This window comes from Gaeumannomyces tritici (assembly GCF_000145635.1).
Source record: "Gaeumannomyces tritici R3-111a-1 unplaced genomic scaffold supercont2.3, whole genome shotgun sequence".
Classification (NCBI taxonomy): Eukaryota; Fungi; Ascomycota; class Sordariomycetes; order Magnaporthales; family Magnaporthaceae; genus Gaeumannomyces; species Gaeumannomyces tritici.
Window position 1 is genome coordinate 327,847 of NW_008804547.1, and position 16,003 is coordinate 343,849.

General features: G+C 59.4%; 4 protein-coding genes across 4 annotated transcripts; 2 read left to right on the forward strand and 2 right to left on the reverse strand.

The window, feature by feature from the left end:
- Positions 1-843: 843 nt before the first annotated feature.
- Positions 844-4,268, reverse strand: GGTG_05196 (hypothetical protein). Its single transcript, XM_009222995.1, has one exon. It carries the CDS (start codon positions 3,554-3,556, stop codon positions 1,172-1,174), a length of 2,385 nt encoding a protein of 794 aa, XP_009221259.1. The 5' UTR covers positions 3,557-4,268; the 3' UTR covers positions 844-1,171.
- Positions 3,952-4,318, forward strand: GGTG_05197 (hypothetical protein; the record flags this gene model as incomplete). The annotated part of the gene is made up of 1 exon (XM_009222996.1): positions 3,952-4,318. One exon carries the CDS (start codon positions 3,952-3,954, stop codon positions 4,228-4,230), a length of 279 nt encoding a protein of 92 aa, XP_009221260.1. The 3' UTR covers positions 4,231-4,318.
- Positions 4,319-7,206: 2,888 nt separating this feature from the next.
- Positions 7,207-10,609, forward strand: GGTG_05198 (hypothetical protein). Its single transcript, XM_009222997.1, has 2 exons — positions 7,207-7,599; positions 8,196-10,609. Exons 1-2 carry the CDS (start codon positions 7,569-7,571, stop codon positions 10,115-10,117), a joined length of 1,953 nt encoding a protein of 650 aa, XP_009221261.1. The 5' UTR covers positions 7,207-7,568; the 3' UTR covers positions 10,118-10,609.
- Positions 10,610-15,013: 4,404 nt separating this feature from the next.
- GGTG_05199 (hypothetical protein) lies at positions 15,014-15,832 on the reverse strand. The gene is made up of 2 exons (XM_009222998.1): positions 15,809-15,832; positions 15,014-15,657 (listed from the first exon to the last, which is right to left on the reverse strand). Exon 2 carries the CDS (start codon positions 15,489-15,491, stop codon positions 15,204-15,206), a length of 288 nt encoding a protein of 95 aa, XP_009221262.1. The 5' UTR covers positions 15,492-15,657; positions 15,809-15,832; the 3' UTR covers positions 15,014-15,203.
- Positions 15,833-16,003: the final 171 nt, after the last annotated feature.

Consider the following 16,003-nt stretch of genomic DNA (forward strand, 5'->3'; position numbering starts at 1 on the left):
TCCTCCTCGCACTCTCTGGGCCGGCGCATGTTTCTGCATTGCCCATGAATGGGGGAGGAGCGGACTCGAGCACGGCCCGCCTTGCCGACGAGCCCTGATATGGCGTTTGGTCTGATCCGATCCGATCTCTCGCTGCTCGACGTTGCCGGGCAGGCGATCCTGGTGATGAGAGGCAGCAGGGCTAGGTGGGTAGGGCAAAACTTCGGGAGCTGTCTTGCATGTTTTTTTTTTTGTTTTTTCAAGCATTGGATGCCTCGGTGCTTGAAGGAGAAAAAAAAAGGTTCTGTAGATTCCATTACGGCCACATCTCCCCCTGCAGGCGAAAGCGAACGGAGATCCGTCGTCGAGGATATGTGCCGCCCATGTACATGAACAGACAAGCTACCACCGGCCCCAAGAATGGAAGGATGAAATCCCGCTTCCGCCGATTATAGAAACTCCCGGCCGCCCCGTAAACTCCCCGTAATAGTGCCGAGTGCTGGGAACCAAAACGACATTGTTCCAACCAGAAACGGAGCACGGGAAACTCTTGTACCAAAAAGGACAACGAGCAACAGACGCAGCAACAGTTATTGTAACATGGCAAAAAAATTGGAATCGACGTCTTTTCGCTTGTGAGCAACCCAAACGGCAAAAGGGGTGACTTGACGGCCACCCAAAATCAAGAAGAAAAAAAACGCCACCTTCGCCATTTTGTGCTGCTGTTTGTGTCTGCGAGCGCGCGCGTGTGTATTTTCCTGTCCTCATTCCCGCCCCCCTGCAACCCGCCAGCCACCCAAGACACTAAAGAATAGAAAGCAACAAGATGCCTCTTGTTGGGTTGGGTGTGTGTGAGTGTGTGTGTGTGTGTGTGTGTGTGTGTGTGTTCTAGAAATTGAAGAGATTGAGGTTGCCACCCATGTTGTGCAACACGGTGGGGGTTTGTGTAAATAAATGAGCGAGAGCTGCGTCAAAAAAGAAATGGGGTATGGTGCGCTCTTCCACCCGAAGTTGGGAAATACATCTTCCATGAGGAACAGAAAAAAAATCATCGTATTCGTACAAAGCATGTGATTATCCAAAACCACGAAAAAAAAAAAAAAAACAGATAGGGAGGGGTTGCTTGATCTCATCACACCACTTTTCTTTTTTGTCTTTGGGCCAGGCCAACAACACATGTCCTACTCCATTATCATAGCGCCTTCCCGACACCGGCGCTCTTGATGCTCCCGCTCCTCGACGCCTGCTGCGGCACGTGACTTCCGCCGAGGCCGCGGGTCGGGCTCTCGCCCCTCTCGGTTGGGCTGACGGGCTCGTACCGGTTGTTGTTGTTGGCGGCCGGGCCGACGTCCGGCCCGGGGTCGCTCCAGTCGCCGAGGCTACTGACGCCGCTCGAGTACTTTGACGACGCGGCGCTGCTCCTCGCCCGCTGGCGTGCCGCCTCGGGCTTCTGGATTCCGCCGACGCCGCTATTGTTGGTCGTGCCGCTGAGCCGGGGCAGGTCGCTGCTGCCCGCCGTGCTGAGGTTGCTGCTGGTCACCCGGCCGAGAAGCTCGGGCCGCTCCAGGTCGAAGGGGTCCGATCGAAACTTGTTGCGTCGCGTTTGGAAGCTGTCCATGCTGCTGGCCGACTCCCGGTTGTAGTAGCTGTCGGCAGCCCGGGTGTAGGCGTTTGAGCTGCCGGCCGCAGCAGCGGCTCCCTCGGCGGACACGGACGGACCCCGAGACCTCCTCACGTCTGACACATAGGTCGACGGCTTGGCCACTGCGGGCGGCCGGATGGCGTTGGCGTCCGAGAAGGGGTTCATGCCCGGGCCGCTGGTCGTGACTTGCAGCGGCGGCGGCTTGGCGCTCTGGTGCTGCAGCGCGTTGGCATCGCTGAAGGGGTCATCCTTGCCGCCGTTGCTGTTCGTGAAGCTCAGGCCGAGCGTGCCGAGGAAGTGATCGCCCGACGAGGCGCTGCCGTTGCGGCTGGCGCGCTTTCGCTGCGCCTCGCGCTCGAGTTGGCGGTCGTCCATGCCCAGAAGCGTCAGGAAGTCGGGCTGGGCGCCGTTATTATTGGCTGTCGTCATGGGGGCCTTGCGCTCCTGCACGTCGCGGAACGGGTCGTTCGCGTCCCTGTCGGCCTCGCGGTTCTTGCGCCAGCCGGCGGCCACGCCACCGAGCCAGCCGCCGTTGCCCCCGCTTGGGCCCTTGGATGCCATGCTGTCGGAGCGCGAGGGGACGGCGGCGGCGCTCTCCATGAACTGCGAGTTGCCGCGGTTCATGTTGACGCCGCCCGAGGAGCCCCCGGCGTTGCGGGACGACAGGGCCTCCCCGACGCGCCCCTTCACCTTGGCGAATCCGTATCCCAGCGAGGCCTTGAGCTTCTCGGAACGGGGCGTTGGCCCGATGCTGCCGCGGTTTATGATGTAGGCCGACGCGGCCTTCTCGGACGGGAACCTGCCGTTATTTATAGGAGGTGAGAGTGGGGTCAGTAGCGTGCTCCGGCGCTTCCTCAGCTTCCTCTTCCTGAGGAACCAAATCAGGAACGCGATCAGGGCGAGGAGCAGCACACTGCCCGCGACGCCGCCCGCCACGGCGATGGTCGTGGTGCTGACGCCCCCGCTCTCCTGCGCAACGGGCTGGACCTGCGGGTCGTCAGTCGCGGCGCTGCCACCGGCCGCGGGGACATCGGTCGGGTTCGCGGTGCCGATGGTCGTCATTAGGGGAAAATTCCTCGCAGGGGAGTTGTCCGCCGCAGGGGGCGTTATGTTGGGCGCCCCTGTCCTCGCCGGCGTGGCCGAGAGGGGCGAGCTGGCCGACGGTCTTGGGTCGTCGGCCGGGGGAGGGGGAGCCGTGGCGGCTGTGGAGGGTTGCAGATCATCAGCAGCTATGCTAGACACGATAGGCCGGGCCGACGGGGCCGGCGCAGCTGTCTGGTTCTCGGGAGTAACCGAAAAGCTGGCTATCGGTGTGCCAGCAGACGGCGACGGTGGCGGCGCCGCCTGCGGAGGAGGAACGTTCTGCGACGTAGCGCCAACCCCGGCCCCATCGCTAGGCGCAGCAGAACTGATCCCTCCGGCGCCTCCGTTCTGCACCTTAGACATGGGCGCCGCGGAGGCTGCTGGCGTTGGGATCACGACTGGCGGTACCAGCGGCGGAGCGGGTGAGGAGGCTACCGGGGCGGGTGAAGAAGGAGAGGGAGCAGGAGATGATGGTGCGGGCTGCGCCGCGGGGGGTGTTATTTGTGCAGGTGGTGGTAATGGGCTCGAGGAGGTCTGGGCTGGGGGAGGCGGCTGTTGCTGCTGAAGGGGTGGTGGTGGTGGTGCTGGTGCTGGTGCTGGTGCCGTCGTACTGGATGTCTGCTGCGGCGGTGCTACACTCGTGTTCCTGGCCGGCGGCGCGGTGGTCCTCGTCTGCTGCGTTTGCCCACCGTTGCCGCCGCCGCCGTTGTTGTTGTTGTTGTTTCCACCTCCATTGTTGTTGTTCCCACCACCGTTGTTCCCTCCGCCGCCAGCGTTCCTGGGGATGGCGGTACACCTCTTGCCGTTGATCTGGGTGAAGAAAGCCCCCGCCGGGAGATTTGCGTTGGACATGTTGGCCGGGCGGCCGTCCGGGAGCCGGCTTGCGGACTAGCGGGGTTCGTGTGTGTTCGGCCCAGCGCTTTCGGTCGAGTGCCCGGTAGAATCGAATCGAGTGTTTCGGTCGTCTATGTCGGTCGGGTCTTCAGGCGCCGCGCGCTGAAGAGAAAAGTGTTGCTTGGTTCTGGCGATTCCAGTCGCCTTGTTGGAAACGAAAGGTTGCGCGAGGAAATAAAAACTGCGCGAGAGGGCTTGCCAGAAGAGGGAGAAGAGAATGAAAGGAAAAAAAAAAAGGGGGCCTCTGGGGCCGGTCAAGTCATATCGAGACCATGAATGGGATGCGAGGGAGATGGCAAACAGGCAATGTTTCTCGCTGCCTTTAGCCGCGCAAGAAGGGAAGGGCGAGTTTGATGCGGAAGAACGAGGACGAGATCGCGAACCCGCAGGAGCGGGAAGGGAGATGGAGGGAGATGGATGTGGGAGGGCGAGGAGCGGTAGGGGTGGAAGGGCGGGCAGCGGCAGGCCCCGACCAAGTTGGCAGGTCCCGACGGGCTGCTCTCAGCGTCTTCAACCGTCGACGGCCAGGGGGCCCCTCGGCCAGGGGCCCCCGGGCGGCGAGGGTGTCTTGTGGGTGTGTCTTGTGGTGGAGCACGGGCATTGAGACTGAGCAGCGTGGTGGAGGGGCTTGATCGTTGTTTGATGGGAGGCTGTGGCTGCCATGATTGGCTGCCGGCCACGCCAAGGTGGCCATCCCTCACAGCACGTCGGGATACCAGCAGAGCCCCCGCTCTCCTGGGCAACTTCTGGGGTCCTCGTGGGGCCTGTGTGGGGCCTGGAGTGGGGCCGGCCTGTGCAGTAGCGCGGTTGGGGAGCCGCATCTGAGGCGATGTGCGACCCCACTGCCTTCCCAACTGGGCCGCCAACCCATGCCCTCGGGTGGGGCGTGGGCTCCCGGGCGCCGGCCGCCCATGTTCTGCGACAAATCTGAGGCACGACTTCCCAACCGGCAACCCCTGGCCAGCCGTTGGACCAGTCCATTTGCTGCCTTTGCCGGGCTGAGAGGTGTGGGTGTGTGGGTGTGTGTGTGAGTGTGTGCATGTCTTCCGCCTCTTTGGTGACTTGAGCCCTCATGTTGGCCAATCGCGACGTCTTTGCGACGATATCCGTGAATCCAAAGGCGGGCCGATATTGAACAATAGATACCTCTTTTGATATTCAGTGTGGCCACATATCAATCCACCGTAAACAACACACTGCTACCATCTACTCGCCACGGCCTCGCCCTTACCCCAACTTTACCCTCCCTTGGTCCCCCCTATCCTATTACTGTCACTGGCCTCGCTCGCTAGCGGTCGGCTAGTCGTCGGCTGCAACCCGTCGGCATCCCAATAAAAGAAGTCCTCCCGCCAAGCACCCCGCCCCGTCGAATCGCCGCCACAATATCTTTGAGACGTACGCAAGGTGATTGACAGGATGGCTCCCAAGAGCATGCCGGTCACGGAGCTCACACATCGGACTGAGTGGCGACGCGTGCCGCCCTTCCTCAACCTTCTAGCGGGCCATCCCATCAAGCAGACCAGGGTGACGCAACCTCCCCTCCCGTGCCAGCAGCCTGCACTGCCTGCACTGCCTGCCCGCACCTCAGCTTCATGACGCATGTTTTGGATCCATGTTTGGCTTGCTGCAGCCGCGGCGTGTGCCTTCTCAAGATTCTGGCCTGCTGCGATGTGTCCATGGGCCCTACCAACTGACAAGCCGTTGTGCAACGTGTCCGAGTGTCTGACGGCATCTCCATTCGGTCAATCTTGCGCCGTTTCTGGGTTTGCCAAGATCGAGACGGGTGGTCATAGGACAAGCGGTCGGCATAAACTGTGGCCCCGATTTCTTCGCAGCTTGAGTTCTGCCGTGCAGGCCTGGCTTGCCGTGGCAGGAAGATAATCCTTGCGTGTAGCTCCCTGCTCAGGCTCTGCCCACAAGTACGTATTTTCCTATCGGCCGCGGCGGAGGCCGGGTTGCACTCGTTCCATGTTTCTCCTCCCCCGTCCAATCAGGAAAAGGGTCAAGCGTCCGACTCCCCTTCCGCAATGCCTCCGCGCGATATAGATCCCACATCACGAAGCCATTATCATGTCAAGCCTTGGGAAACTTGCGCACAACTTGGCGACAGTGCAGCAGCAACATGCACCGCCAGTTGCGATAAGCCAGATGAAATCCACATCTTACAGTATGCACGCAGCGGCATGCAGGTGATGCTCAATGCGACGTACCTATACGTGCCCGCGCCTATCTGCACGGTCCTCTGGCTGCGCTATATTCCTGATCAGCTCCTTGTCGGATCCTTCTCCTTGAGACGGATGATTTTTGGATGGGAGGAACCACATTCTAGAAGGACTTTTGCTCCCAAGGCTCCGATTGGCGTGGCGTGTTGGCAGAACTTTGGTCGGTCCCACTCGCTGTTTCCTGGAGAAACACACGTGGAGTCTGACCAGATTGCCAGAACATGGGATCGTGAGCATCAAATTCTACCCGACAGCGGTAGCCAGAGGCAGCGGTCATTGGGTGTTTGGCTCCAGTTGGCTAGCGTGTCCTGTCCAGTCCGTCTTTGCCCTCCCCTCTCCTTTTCTCCCTTGATTAGATCGCAGCTTCCGAGTGCTGACTCTATTCCCTGGCTAACCGGCCGATCGCCGCCTGCTCAGCGTGGGGTCCGGGTCCGGGAGGGTTACGCAGTCCAAAGATAGCATTTAATGGAGAACTGATCAAAGCGGGGCGTGTGGCTTGGCCCAAGGAGGCAAAAGGGCGCAGAGGCTCGAGTCGGTGTCACCGGGCCCCTGGGACCGGCGGACTGGCAGACTCGTGAACTGGCACGCTGGCACCTGGTAGCATGGTGCCGTCGTTTCTCACGCTCTCTTGTTGGGGGGATGTTTGCTGCCTGCCACGCGCGCCGCGCACGACCGAGAGGCAGGGAGCACGTGCGAGGGTCCGCCAGTGTCAAACACGGGTAAATCCCGATCGTGAGCGACACCAAAAATGGTGTTGCTTGGTATGGGGCAATGGGCCTATCGACCCTCGGGTTTTTTCCCCAAGGTCGAATCGCGCCGAGCTGGGGCCAGCACAGCCTGGGCCAGGGGTAGGCCGTCGACTGTTACATCGCGATGCTCGCTTCTTGTCCCCGCTCAAAGGACCGATCGACGAAGAACGGGTGCCAATGGCAGTCAGTGCCCCAAAATAGGGAGCCGAGCCGGAGCGGATCGTCTTCTTTTTTTGTTGCGGGAAAACAGGGAAGAGAGAAAGACATGGGCAGCACTGACGCGAGACATTTATGCCTCTTTGGCGGGCAGCGCCCACTCGGGGCCCTCGGGGAGGGAGGAAAGGGGGAGAGAGGGAGGATGAGAGGAGAGGGAGTTGTGAACGCAATCAGACGTGTGTTTGTGTGTGGATATGTGTGACGCCTGTGTGAAATCCAGATGTTACCAATCCATGTCAAGTCGGCGGGTTTGGGTTCAGCAAGTGCTTTCCAAAGTGGGCCAGGCCGGGTCGGATCAAAGATGGTCACTCTGTGAGGAACAGCAACAGCAGCCGCATGACGCTGCTTTTGAGTTTGGCCCAAAGCACCGGCTCCACAGTAGACAACGTTCCCTCGATCCCACCGGTTAGGCTGCCTCAATTGCTGCTTTATTGCTGCCCGGACCCGGTCGTGCCCGTTAAGCTCCATCTCCCCAACGCCATCGAACGGGACGCGGAAAGGGAAGGCACGGTTCGGTACGCTGCAGTTGGAGCCGTTGGCACTTACCCAGACAGTTAGCAGAGCTGCGCCAATCGACTGCCTGCTGCACCACAACAGCTGGAGCTTGAACAGGTTCCATTTCGCTGCTGCCACATCAACTAACCCAACACAACTCGACACCCTCCCTCTCCCTCCATCACCGCCTCTCAATCAATAAACTCAACCCCGCCTGTCGCCCGGACACGGCCTCTCCCGCTTGGTGGTGGCCTCAAACACCTCGTCGGCTCTACTTCCCCTGCCACCATGTTTGGCGGGTACCTGGGCTACGGCTTTGGTGAGTTTTGCTGTCCTTTTGGTCCTGGTGTACGCCTAGTCCGTCCCAGATGCAGTTCCAGTCCCGGTTCCAGTTCCAGTTCCTTCCTGTCCCAGTTCAGTCCCAACAGTCCGAGTGCCAGGCCATCCATCCATCCATCCATCCATCCATCGAGAGCAGTCAAGAGCACGGACGCGTTGGTAGCATCGGCACGACGCACGCACACACGCACACACTCACGCACGTTCCAATGCACACCATTCTCGACTTCATTCCATCATGGCCCGACTTCGAGTTGTTGTCTCCATTGAGCCCGTTTCAGCCAAGCCAAGTGGCAGCAAACGTGCCAACGGAACGAGCACCTGACTGCCTGTATCGTTGTCCACAGATCGGTGCCATCTGTCCACCCTGTCAAGCCATCCATCTGCACATCTTCCTGGTTGGCTAGCTGCTACCCCAACATGATTGGCCCTTACTCTCCGGCCGGCTCCAGCTTTCCTGTCTGATCGACCCCGGCCGTCTTCTTGCGTGCTTCCTTTGCCCACCATGTCCCGGATCCTCGCCGGCCCGGCTGTTGTGCCTCGCATCTTGTTGCTGACGCCAACACGGCTCCCAAGCTCATGCCGCGCCGCCTCCGAAGCAGCCCCAGGATATTCCGCCTCCCACGCCAGTCAACCTCCCCAGCTACTGTCCCCACGTGGCTGACGATGATGGCGGCGACGGCGCCCAAACATCCCTGACGGCACTGCTTCAGACCGTCATCCGCCCGGCCGAGGTGACTGACAGGCATTTCAAAGCCCTGGGCGTCCACGTGACTCCCGACGCCGAAATCGACGTCCTCATCCCGGACCCGGCTGTCGTTCCCGATTTCGCGGCCTGGGATGAGCTGTCTTTTACGCAGGCTTGTGATTCGAACCAGTCTACAAGGGTGCGCCTCAACAATGGTAACATGTCCCCAGGTGTCCAGGCCTACCATGAGCGAATCAAGGAGTTGAGCACCGCCAACGAGGCCGCCTTCATGACAGTACGGCGCGTGCATCACGCCCCAGGCCAGCCCCAAGTCCGTTTGGGGAACTCATACGAGTTCTTCCGTCTCCTCGAGTCCTGCTCTACCTTCTGGGACGACACATCGGCCCCGCCTGAATCTGAATCTGAGGTGGCCAACCGTGACGACCCTGATGGTTCTGGCGGAAACGCCGTCAAGCCCGGGGCTGGGTACGGTCGCACTGGTGCTGGATCTTCGATGCCCCCTGAGATCCGCGTGAACCTTTTGAGTGCTTTTATAAAGTTGGTCGCTTACGACTTTGGCTGTAACGTGGCCGGTTCGAGAGTCGAGCCCCGGCTGTATCTTAACCTGCCCACAATCCCCGCCCCGGCGCCCGGGGAGGCGTCTGCAACCGCGCCAGGGTCCGCAACGACGGCCTCGAGCAGCCCGAGCGAGCCCGGCCCCCCGCATGCCGCCGCCCCGGACGCGAGCTCCACCACGGCCCCCGCTCTTACTGGTCGGAGCAGCTACTTCAACTCGGCCTGCCAATTTGTCCTTCGCACTCCAACCACGCGCGAGGCGGCTCGAGCCGGAATCGTCGAGGGCCCGCTCGCTGCTGTTTCGGCGCGGCACACTACCAGCTTCAGCCCCCGAGATGAATCAGGCTCACCCCCTGGTAGCGGCGACAAGGAGTCCGTCATGGATATGGCGCGAGAGATCGTTGCAGCACTGTTGACGGCTCAGCACCGCGCGCGGGAGGGGCGAGCCGAAAGACGCGTGGGCCTGGGTACCTGGTGGACCACGCGGCGGCGTTGGGGCGGCGGCGAGGGAGGCCCCATCGGCCGCGAGGTGGATTCGAATTCGGCTACGTCGACCACCACCAGTACCAGCTTCACCAGCACCGCCATCCCCGTCCGCGCCACTTCTGCGGTGGTAACGAAGCCGATTGCTACCGCTGCTGGCATCGGCGCCGAGTCTGCCAAGCCGCCCACGACGCCCGCTGAAGGGAATGACCCACCCAGCTCGACGGCGCTCCTTGCACCAACCCCAAGCAATGTCATGCAGGTGCCAGAGAGAAAGGGGCTCGCCTCTTCATCGGCGGCGGCTGGGAGTAAGAGCCCACACCACCACCCGGTGCCGTCGCTCTCGACCCGCGGGCAGCGGTCCAAGTCTCGGCGTACAACGCTGGCCACCTACGACAACTACCGCATGGTGCGGCCACCCTCGTCGTCTTGGGACAGGAAAGTGCGGTACAGCGCCATAGGGCGTGATCCGGCCGCCGACTACGACGACGTATTCGTCGTCAGTGCCGTGTTCCATCACGTGTCCATACTGCGTGTGCGCGTTCCGCAGCGCCTGCTCCGGGTGCTCGAAGGAGCGCCCGAGGAGGCCGGCAGCGGCAGGAGCTGGGGAAAGCTCGAGGTCTTTCGCAGCCGCTGGTTCGACTTCTTCGTCGCCGACGACCGCATCGCGGCCATGAAGCTGATCTGGGTCATGATGGCGTACCTGATGCGCAAGGGAGACGAGGCCGACGTGAAGATGGATGGCGCTTGAGGATATTTTTATGCCTGAAGCGACCGAAATCATAATAACGCATGCCTTTCTGTCCAGTCCAACTCCCTTTCCAGAGCCTTGATTATACTCTGCTCACATAGTTATGGGGCACGATCCTCTGAGGCCATGTCCAGCGCTGCTTCTACCAGTGGGATTTTATGCTAATGTAATCCTACCTAGAAAGTGTTTACAAGACGGGTTTTACGTGATCATTCTAGATTCGCCAACGTGTTGGCTGTTTTTGTCAACTTGTTCCGCGAGGGCGATGTGAAGGGACTGAGAGTATCACGTTCGTGTAGACGGCCTGTCTCGCTCACTGACCTTTTCGCTGACCCCAGTCCTGGACTATTCCGGTTTTGCTCATATCACGAGGAGAGGTCAAGGCGGCTGCCGAAGCTGAACAGGAGGTTTTTGGTGCCGGATTATACGCCGCGTTTTCCCGGAAGCGGCCTTCGCATACGTCAAGCTCTTCCCGGTTCCCGGGGTAGATCGTGGACCCTCGTCCCTCCGACGCGTCCAGCCACGGGGGGGGGGGGGTCCGTCCCTGTCCGAGTTGATCCGTTTTTTTCCCATGTTGCGATTCTTGCCAATCCAGTTTTTACTCACCCACTGCGACCAACGCTGAGGCCTCGGGTACAAGAGTCCGGTCTGAGCGGCCCCTCGGCCCAATGCGGCGCACCGAAGAATCCCCGTCCCGGACCTGAGGCTAGTCCCCGAACCTTCCTTTCGCGAGGCCCGGGCAGTTTCCTAGAGGGTTTCCCCTCGGATGCAACGTTTACGTCGTCGTGGAGCAGGACTTTTGTCATATGGCAAGGGGCGCGTGTGTATCAGACGCCCTATTATCGTGCTGTGCGACCGCAAAAGATCACCCAGCCAGGACGGTCAAATAAAAGTCTGCACCTCTTCCTGTCCCACCTCCCATTTACATTGGTGACCATCCAAAACCCACCCGATCGACCACAGATCGTTGCATGCAAAACAACACCCCTAGCATCTTTCCCCGCCCGTCACGCGACTCACTGTGCAGGTAACGTTAAAAGCGACATACGTGACACAAGAGATGCCCGAAAACCCAACGTCAAGCCGCCAATGCTGCAGGTGAGATGGCCATCTAGGCACCAACATTAACCTGCACAATTCGGGGTCCACCCAAGCTTTTTTTCTCTCGCCCTTTCTACCCGCCTCTGCTCCGTCACCGCCTTTAGGCAGCCCACCGCCATCATGACAAGCCCACCTAGACATTAACCGTCTGAGGTGAGAAGTCGGCCCGGATGCTACGTGGGCCGACACCGACAGCAAAATCGCGCATGGAAAGCAGAAAAAAAGAAAAAGATTGACAGGCACATTCAACAATCGGCGGAGTGCAGGTTGGTTGGTCGGTTGGTGGTGTGTATGGAACGAGAGCGCACACGCCCTAAGCCGCAAAGCCCTGCATATTCTGCATGTACCCGCTATCATATTGTCGTCCGGCCTGGCACCTGACGCGTGATAACGGCGCAGTATGGTGCCGGCAGCTATCACCGTCCCCATCCCTGCCCAGTTAGGTTTAGGGCAGGGCGGAGAGCTCTTGGCAGAAAGCATAGGGCTGAAGCCGAGGAAAGAGGCTGTGTGGCACTGCTTATTGGATGCTGGCTGAGATAGAAGATGAAGGGTGAGTGGGCGGGAGTGCCGATTCCCTGGGTCCGGGGAAGCGATGACGGAATACAAGGTATGTTCGTGGCGCAAGGGCTCGGGGGATGCCGAACGAAGGGATCCACCGTTGAACAGCCACTAGACACTCCATGCCTAGCCTAGCTAGGAGATGAGTGGAAGAAGTGGCGTATCAGGGGCCCCAAAAGTGCTTCGTGATGAGGTGGTAGGATGGCCAAGGATATGCGTGACTCGGGCGACCTCGAGGACAGGTGGTGGTCTCCCTAGCCGCACCCGAGTCACATTGCTGACCGATGGACTTGGATTCAACGAGCTTTCAGGGGAACTGATTGTTTGGCTTGTGAAGCTGGCCATTACCAGTACTCAATATCTCGTTATTGCAAGCAGCTGTCTGCTACTACCCACACTTGAGGCGAGTCTGTGGAGGGAAACCATGGACCTATTTCGTAGCATGTTAGGATATCCGGCGGCTAGGACGTAGGACCGCCTATGGGAGCGCAAGTATGGCTCGCATCGCCAACGCCAGATCCTAAACCTGAAAAAGTGACCGAGCCACATCACCGGGTCCTCACTTGGCGGCCCGCAAACGACAAGCAAAAGGCCAGCTGTCCGGTGGCGGTCGCAGTGGGCTCGTGTGGCATGATGGGGAGGCAGGGGAATGTGGGGTCTGGGCAGATTTCATGGACGAAGACGAGGGGCAACTGTGCAGATGCAGACACGACGAGGGGAGGCACATCGCCTCTTGCTTGAGCCTGTGGCGCAGTCGGGCCTTTGAGCGCCCGTGTGAGGGCCAAGCCAATGGGACGGGAAGCAGCCAGACGGGAACAGAGGCTGAGCACGGTTAGAGGACGGCAAAGACGACGACGGATGCGTCCGGCTGCGTTCGCCTAGACTGCGGGGAGGATAAAACGGGCTAGTAGCCGGGAAGCAGACGAGCTGGGGTGGGGCCAGGCTGCATGGGGATACCGTCGAGTCTGGATCGAATGGAACGTCGCCGTCATCCATCTTCCAGAGATACGGGTGAGGGGATGTGCGATGTGATTTTGGGAGTCAACCCTTGTCGCAACGACAGGGCGGGAAGGGGTTGAGGCTAACCCAAGATGCAGCCATGCTGACTACCAAGGCGACCAGCCAGCCAGAGGGCTTATCCACAGTGAAATGTGGACCCAATGGCACCGTCCCGAAGAGTCGGTGTCGGGTTTTTTTTCTATTTCGTGGTGGTGTGTGGCCCGAGATCTCGAGTCTTTGTCAAGTTGGCATTATTCTACCAGCAAGGCTGTGCTGATGATAGATGAGAGCAGCGCAGGGAAAAGAGTGTATGAGTGGGTCGGCGATGCCTCGATTGGCTGTGGCCAGTGCTATGTGTGGGGGAAAAAGACAAGAAAGAGAGTTGGAATGCAGCCATCATGTATGTGTGGCATCCACCGTCGAGGCGACAGCCGACGTCGCAGTGAAAAAGGGCCTTTTTAATAGGTGGTTGGTTGTTTTGCCAAAACCTGCCAGAAACAAGGCTTCGCAGCTTTGCAAAGAAGCAGCCCCGGTCCCAGTTGGGAGACCGAGGCAACACGGCAGTCGACAGTCGACAGTAAGGAGGGTGAAGGAGGGTGAAGGAGTAGCACTCAGCTCTTCTTTTCGGAGAAGGCGCAACCGCAGACTGAAGGCAGGGACGGTCAAGTGTTTTCTAGTTCGAGTTTTGGCTCGTTGCTCGCTTCTTCCTTCCTTCGCATGGCTTAGAGGCAGTCGCTAGGGCTTCTCTCCTGCACACGGATAGCATTCGGGGCTTGCTAGGATTTGTTTCTCGGGATTTAGTTTGCGGAAGGGATGCTCTCCCGCCGTCGTCGCCGTCGCGAAGGCAATGCAGGGGACATGGAAGGCCAGAAACGAAGGCGTCTTGTGTCGTTGAAAATAATGGAAAGTGGGCATGTGGGGCGCACATGTGGATGTGTTGTTTGTTTCACGGCCGTCGATGCAGGGCCCCAGCACGTGCATATGCGCTAAGTCCATAAGCTGCCTAGAAGCTGCCTAGAAGCTGCCACCTGCTGAGGCTGCGGTTGTCATGATTGGCCCAGTCGGTAGGACCAACCCTGTCTCCAGCTGTCGCACACGCCGACGTCTTTCCTACTTGGGAGCTCGTGCATGGACGAAATGTCCAGCTTCGCGAGCGGCTTTGCTTGCGCTTTTTTGCTTGGGTGTCTGGCGTGATTTGCAAGATTTCCGCCTGGGCGCCGGGTCTGGGCTTGACGCTTGGACATGGAGCCCGGCTTTTTGAGCTGGACAGGGTTGCGCGGGAGCAAGGGAGGGGGGTTGACGCCAACGGATATGCCTGTCCACGCTGTTGTGCCCTGTGTGCCTGTGTCTGTTGGGGCGTGCCGACGGCCGTGGCTGTCGTGGTCGCGTGGAACGTGGAGCGGGGAGCGCGGAGCGCGGAGCGTGGTCTAGCCTCACGCTCCCAAAGTCGTTGTCGCTGGCCACAAGGTCCGTCGGGCGCGTGCTCTCTCTGGCTTGCATGCGGAGGAGGGTAAGAACACCCGACCCGACCGATAGAAGCACGAGTCGGTTACGATTACTAGGCAAAAGAAAACCCACGCGAGGAATAGTCGGCGGATGGCTACCTACCTCTAGACCCTACAGTAGCTCAAGCTGCCACTGACTACGAGGGCCCTTATTCTCATTCGACCAAGAAAATGCCGTCCAGTCATGTCTTTGTCAGGCAGTCTCGCTAGTACTTGTGAACACTGGGAAAGTAACCAGGGCCCGCGGAACGGTCGGGCTGGCTCTGGCCACGGAATGAACATGGCACGATGGCTTGACGCCCACATGAGGTCGCCCATCCTATCTTGCTGCCTTGAAAACGGTCGGGCACTCAATGAGCGTTCCATGGACCCGGAAGAGAGCCAAGGTGAGAGATTGGCGACCGAAATGGCGCACAAGCGATGCCCTATCAGGGAGTCTCCTCCGCGTTTGGGCGGTCCTGCGCGTGTCAGCTCTTCCCGAATGGGAGAGTGTCCAGGACGCCATCCGGCCCAGTCAAACGATGACCCATGCCCTCTTGCTTGGTAGCTTTTCAGCCTTGCGAGAAGCTGGCAGACATCGTGGTAGGCTCATCCATGCAAAGACCCCGAGACCCTCTCCCCTGCAGGCTCGAGGGGTTGCAGGGGTGGATGTCGCCTTGAGCAGCAGTTGCAGTGGACCAGAATGTGGCGCTAGCGGTGGTAACCTACGGGTCAGTAGGATATTAAACGTTACGACCCGCAGATTCTTCCTAATTGGGTCACGTCCAGTCTACATTTTTTCCCCATAGAAAATCCCGCCAAATTAATGCACCGCTACCCGCGCCTCTATTGCCGAACCCACTAGAATTGTCCCAAGCTGTTAGTTACAATACATTGATTCCTACTACAAATTGTGCGTTGAGATATGTACCCCTACCCCCTTGCTAATACCCTGGCAGACCCTCCCTTGTTAGGCCCACAGCGTAACGTTTACATAATATCCTACTGACCTGTATAATGGCACTTCGTATTTCCCAGATCATCAGATCACCAGATAGAAAAGATATGGGATATCGTGGCCCAAAGCGGATGGTGTGCACACTACGTGCTGTGCTGAGAGACCTGGCACTGTAGGATTTCACACAATATGGTACGGATACACAGTGCAACTTTCTAGGGCTGATCTTGGGCAGTGATGGTGGCTGCGGTTCCGAGTCTGGACCGTCGATCATGGCGAATGTTTCCTGTTGTTCTTGGCGACTTGGCCCTCGCGATGGACTCAAAAAAGGGAAGGGTAAGGACTAGCCCCCCCGGTGGAAGGAAGGTGGAAAATTGCCGAAGTCCGAGATGAACAGACAGCGAACCGGCCGTAAGGCCAACAGTTCCAGGGAGCCGGGGCTGGGTTTACCCAGAAGAAGCAGCGCGTAAAACAGATTGGGAGGTTTGTTGGCTTTTTTTTCCCGCCTCTAGCGCACTCAAGCTAGCTCGAAACAGAACTACCTACCGCTACAGCAGGTGCTCGGGGGTTGTTTGCGAAGGCGGTACGTACCTGTGGGTGGGTAAAGAGAGCGGTGGCGAGGCCAGACATGCATCCAGCCATCATCTGTGCTTCCTTTTTCTGGTGTTTCCGGCGAATATTGGAAATTGACGAGGAACTGCAGCCATGCCCGTATCGTCGATGGAGGGAGAGAGAGAGAGAGAGAGAGAGAGGAGGGAGGTCTCCAGCCTCCACGCCTCCGCCTCG

Coding starts and splice junctions, on each gene's coding strand:
- GGTG_05198 (XM_009222997.1), top strand. CDS start 7,569: ATGTTTGGCGGGTACCTGGGCTACGGCTTTG. Junction 7,600..8,195: donor GTACCTGGGCTACGGCTTTG/GTGAGTTTTGCT, acceptor ACGGCTCCCAAG/CTCATGCCGCGCCGCCTCCG.
- GGTG_05199 (XM_009222998.1), bottom strand. CDS start 15,491: ATGATCGACGGTCCAGACTCGGAACCGCAGCCACCATCACTGCCCAAG.
- GGTG_05196 (XM_009222995.1), bottom strand. CDS start 3,556: ATGTCCAACGCAAATCTCCCGGCGGGGGCTTTCTTCACCCAGATCAAC.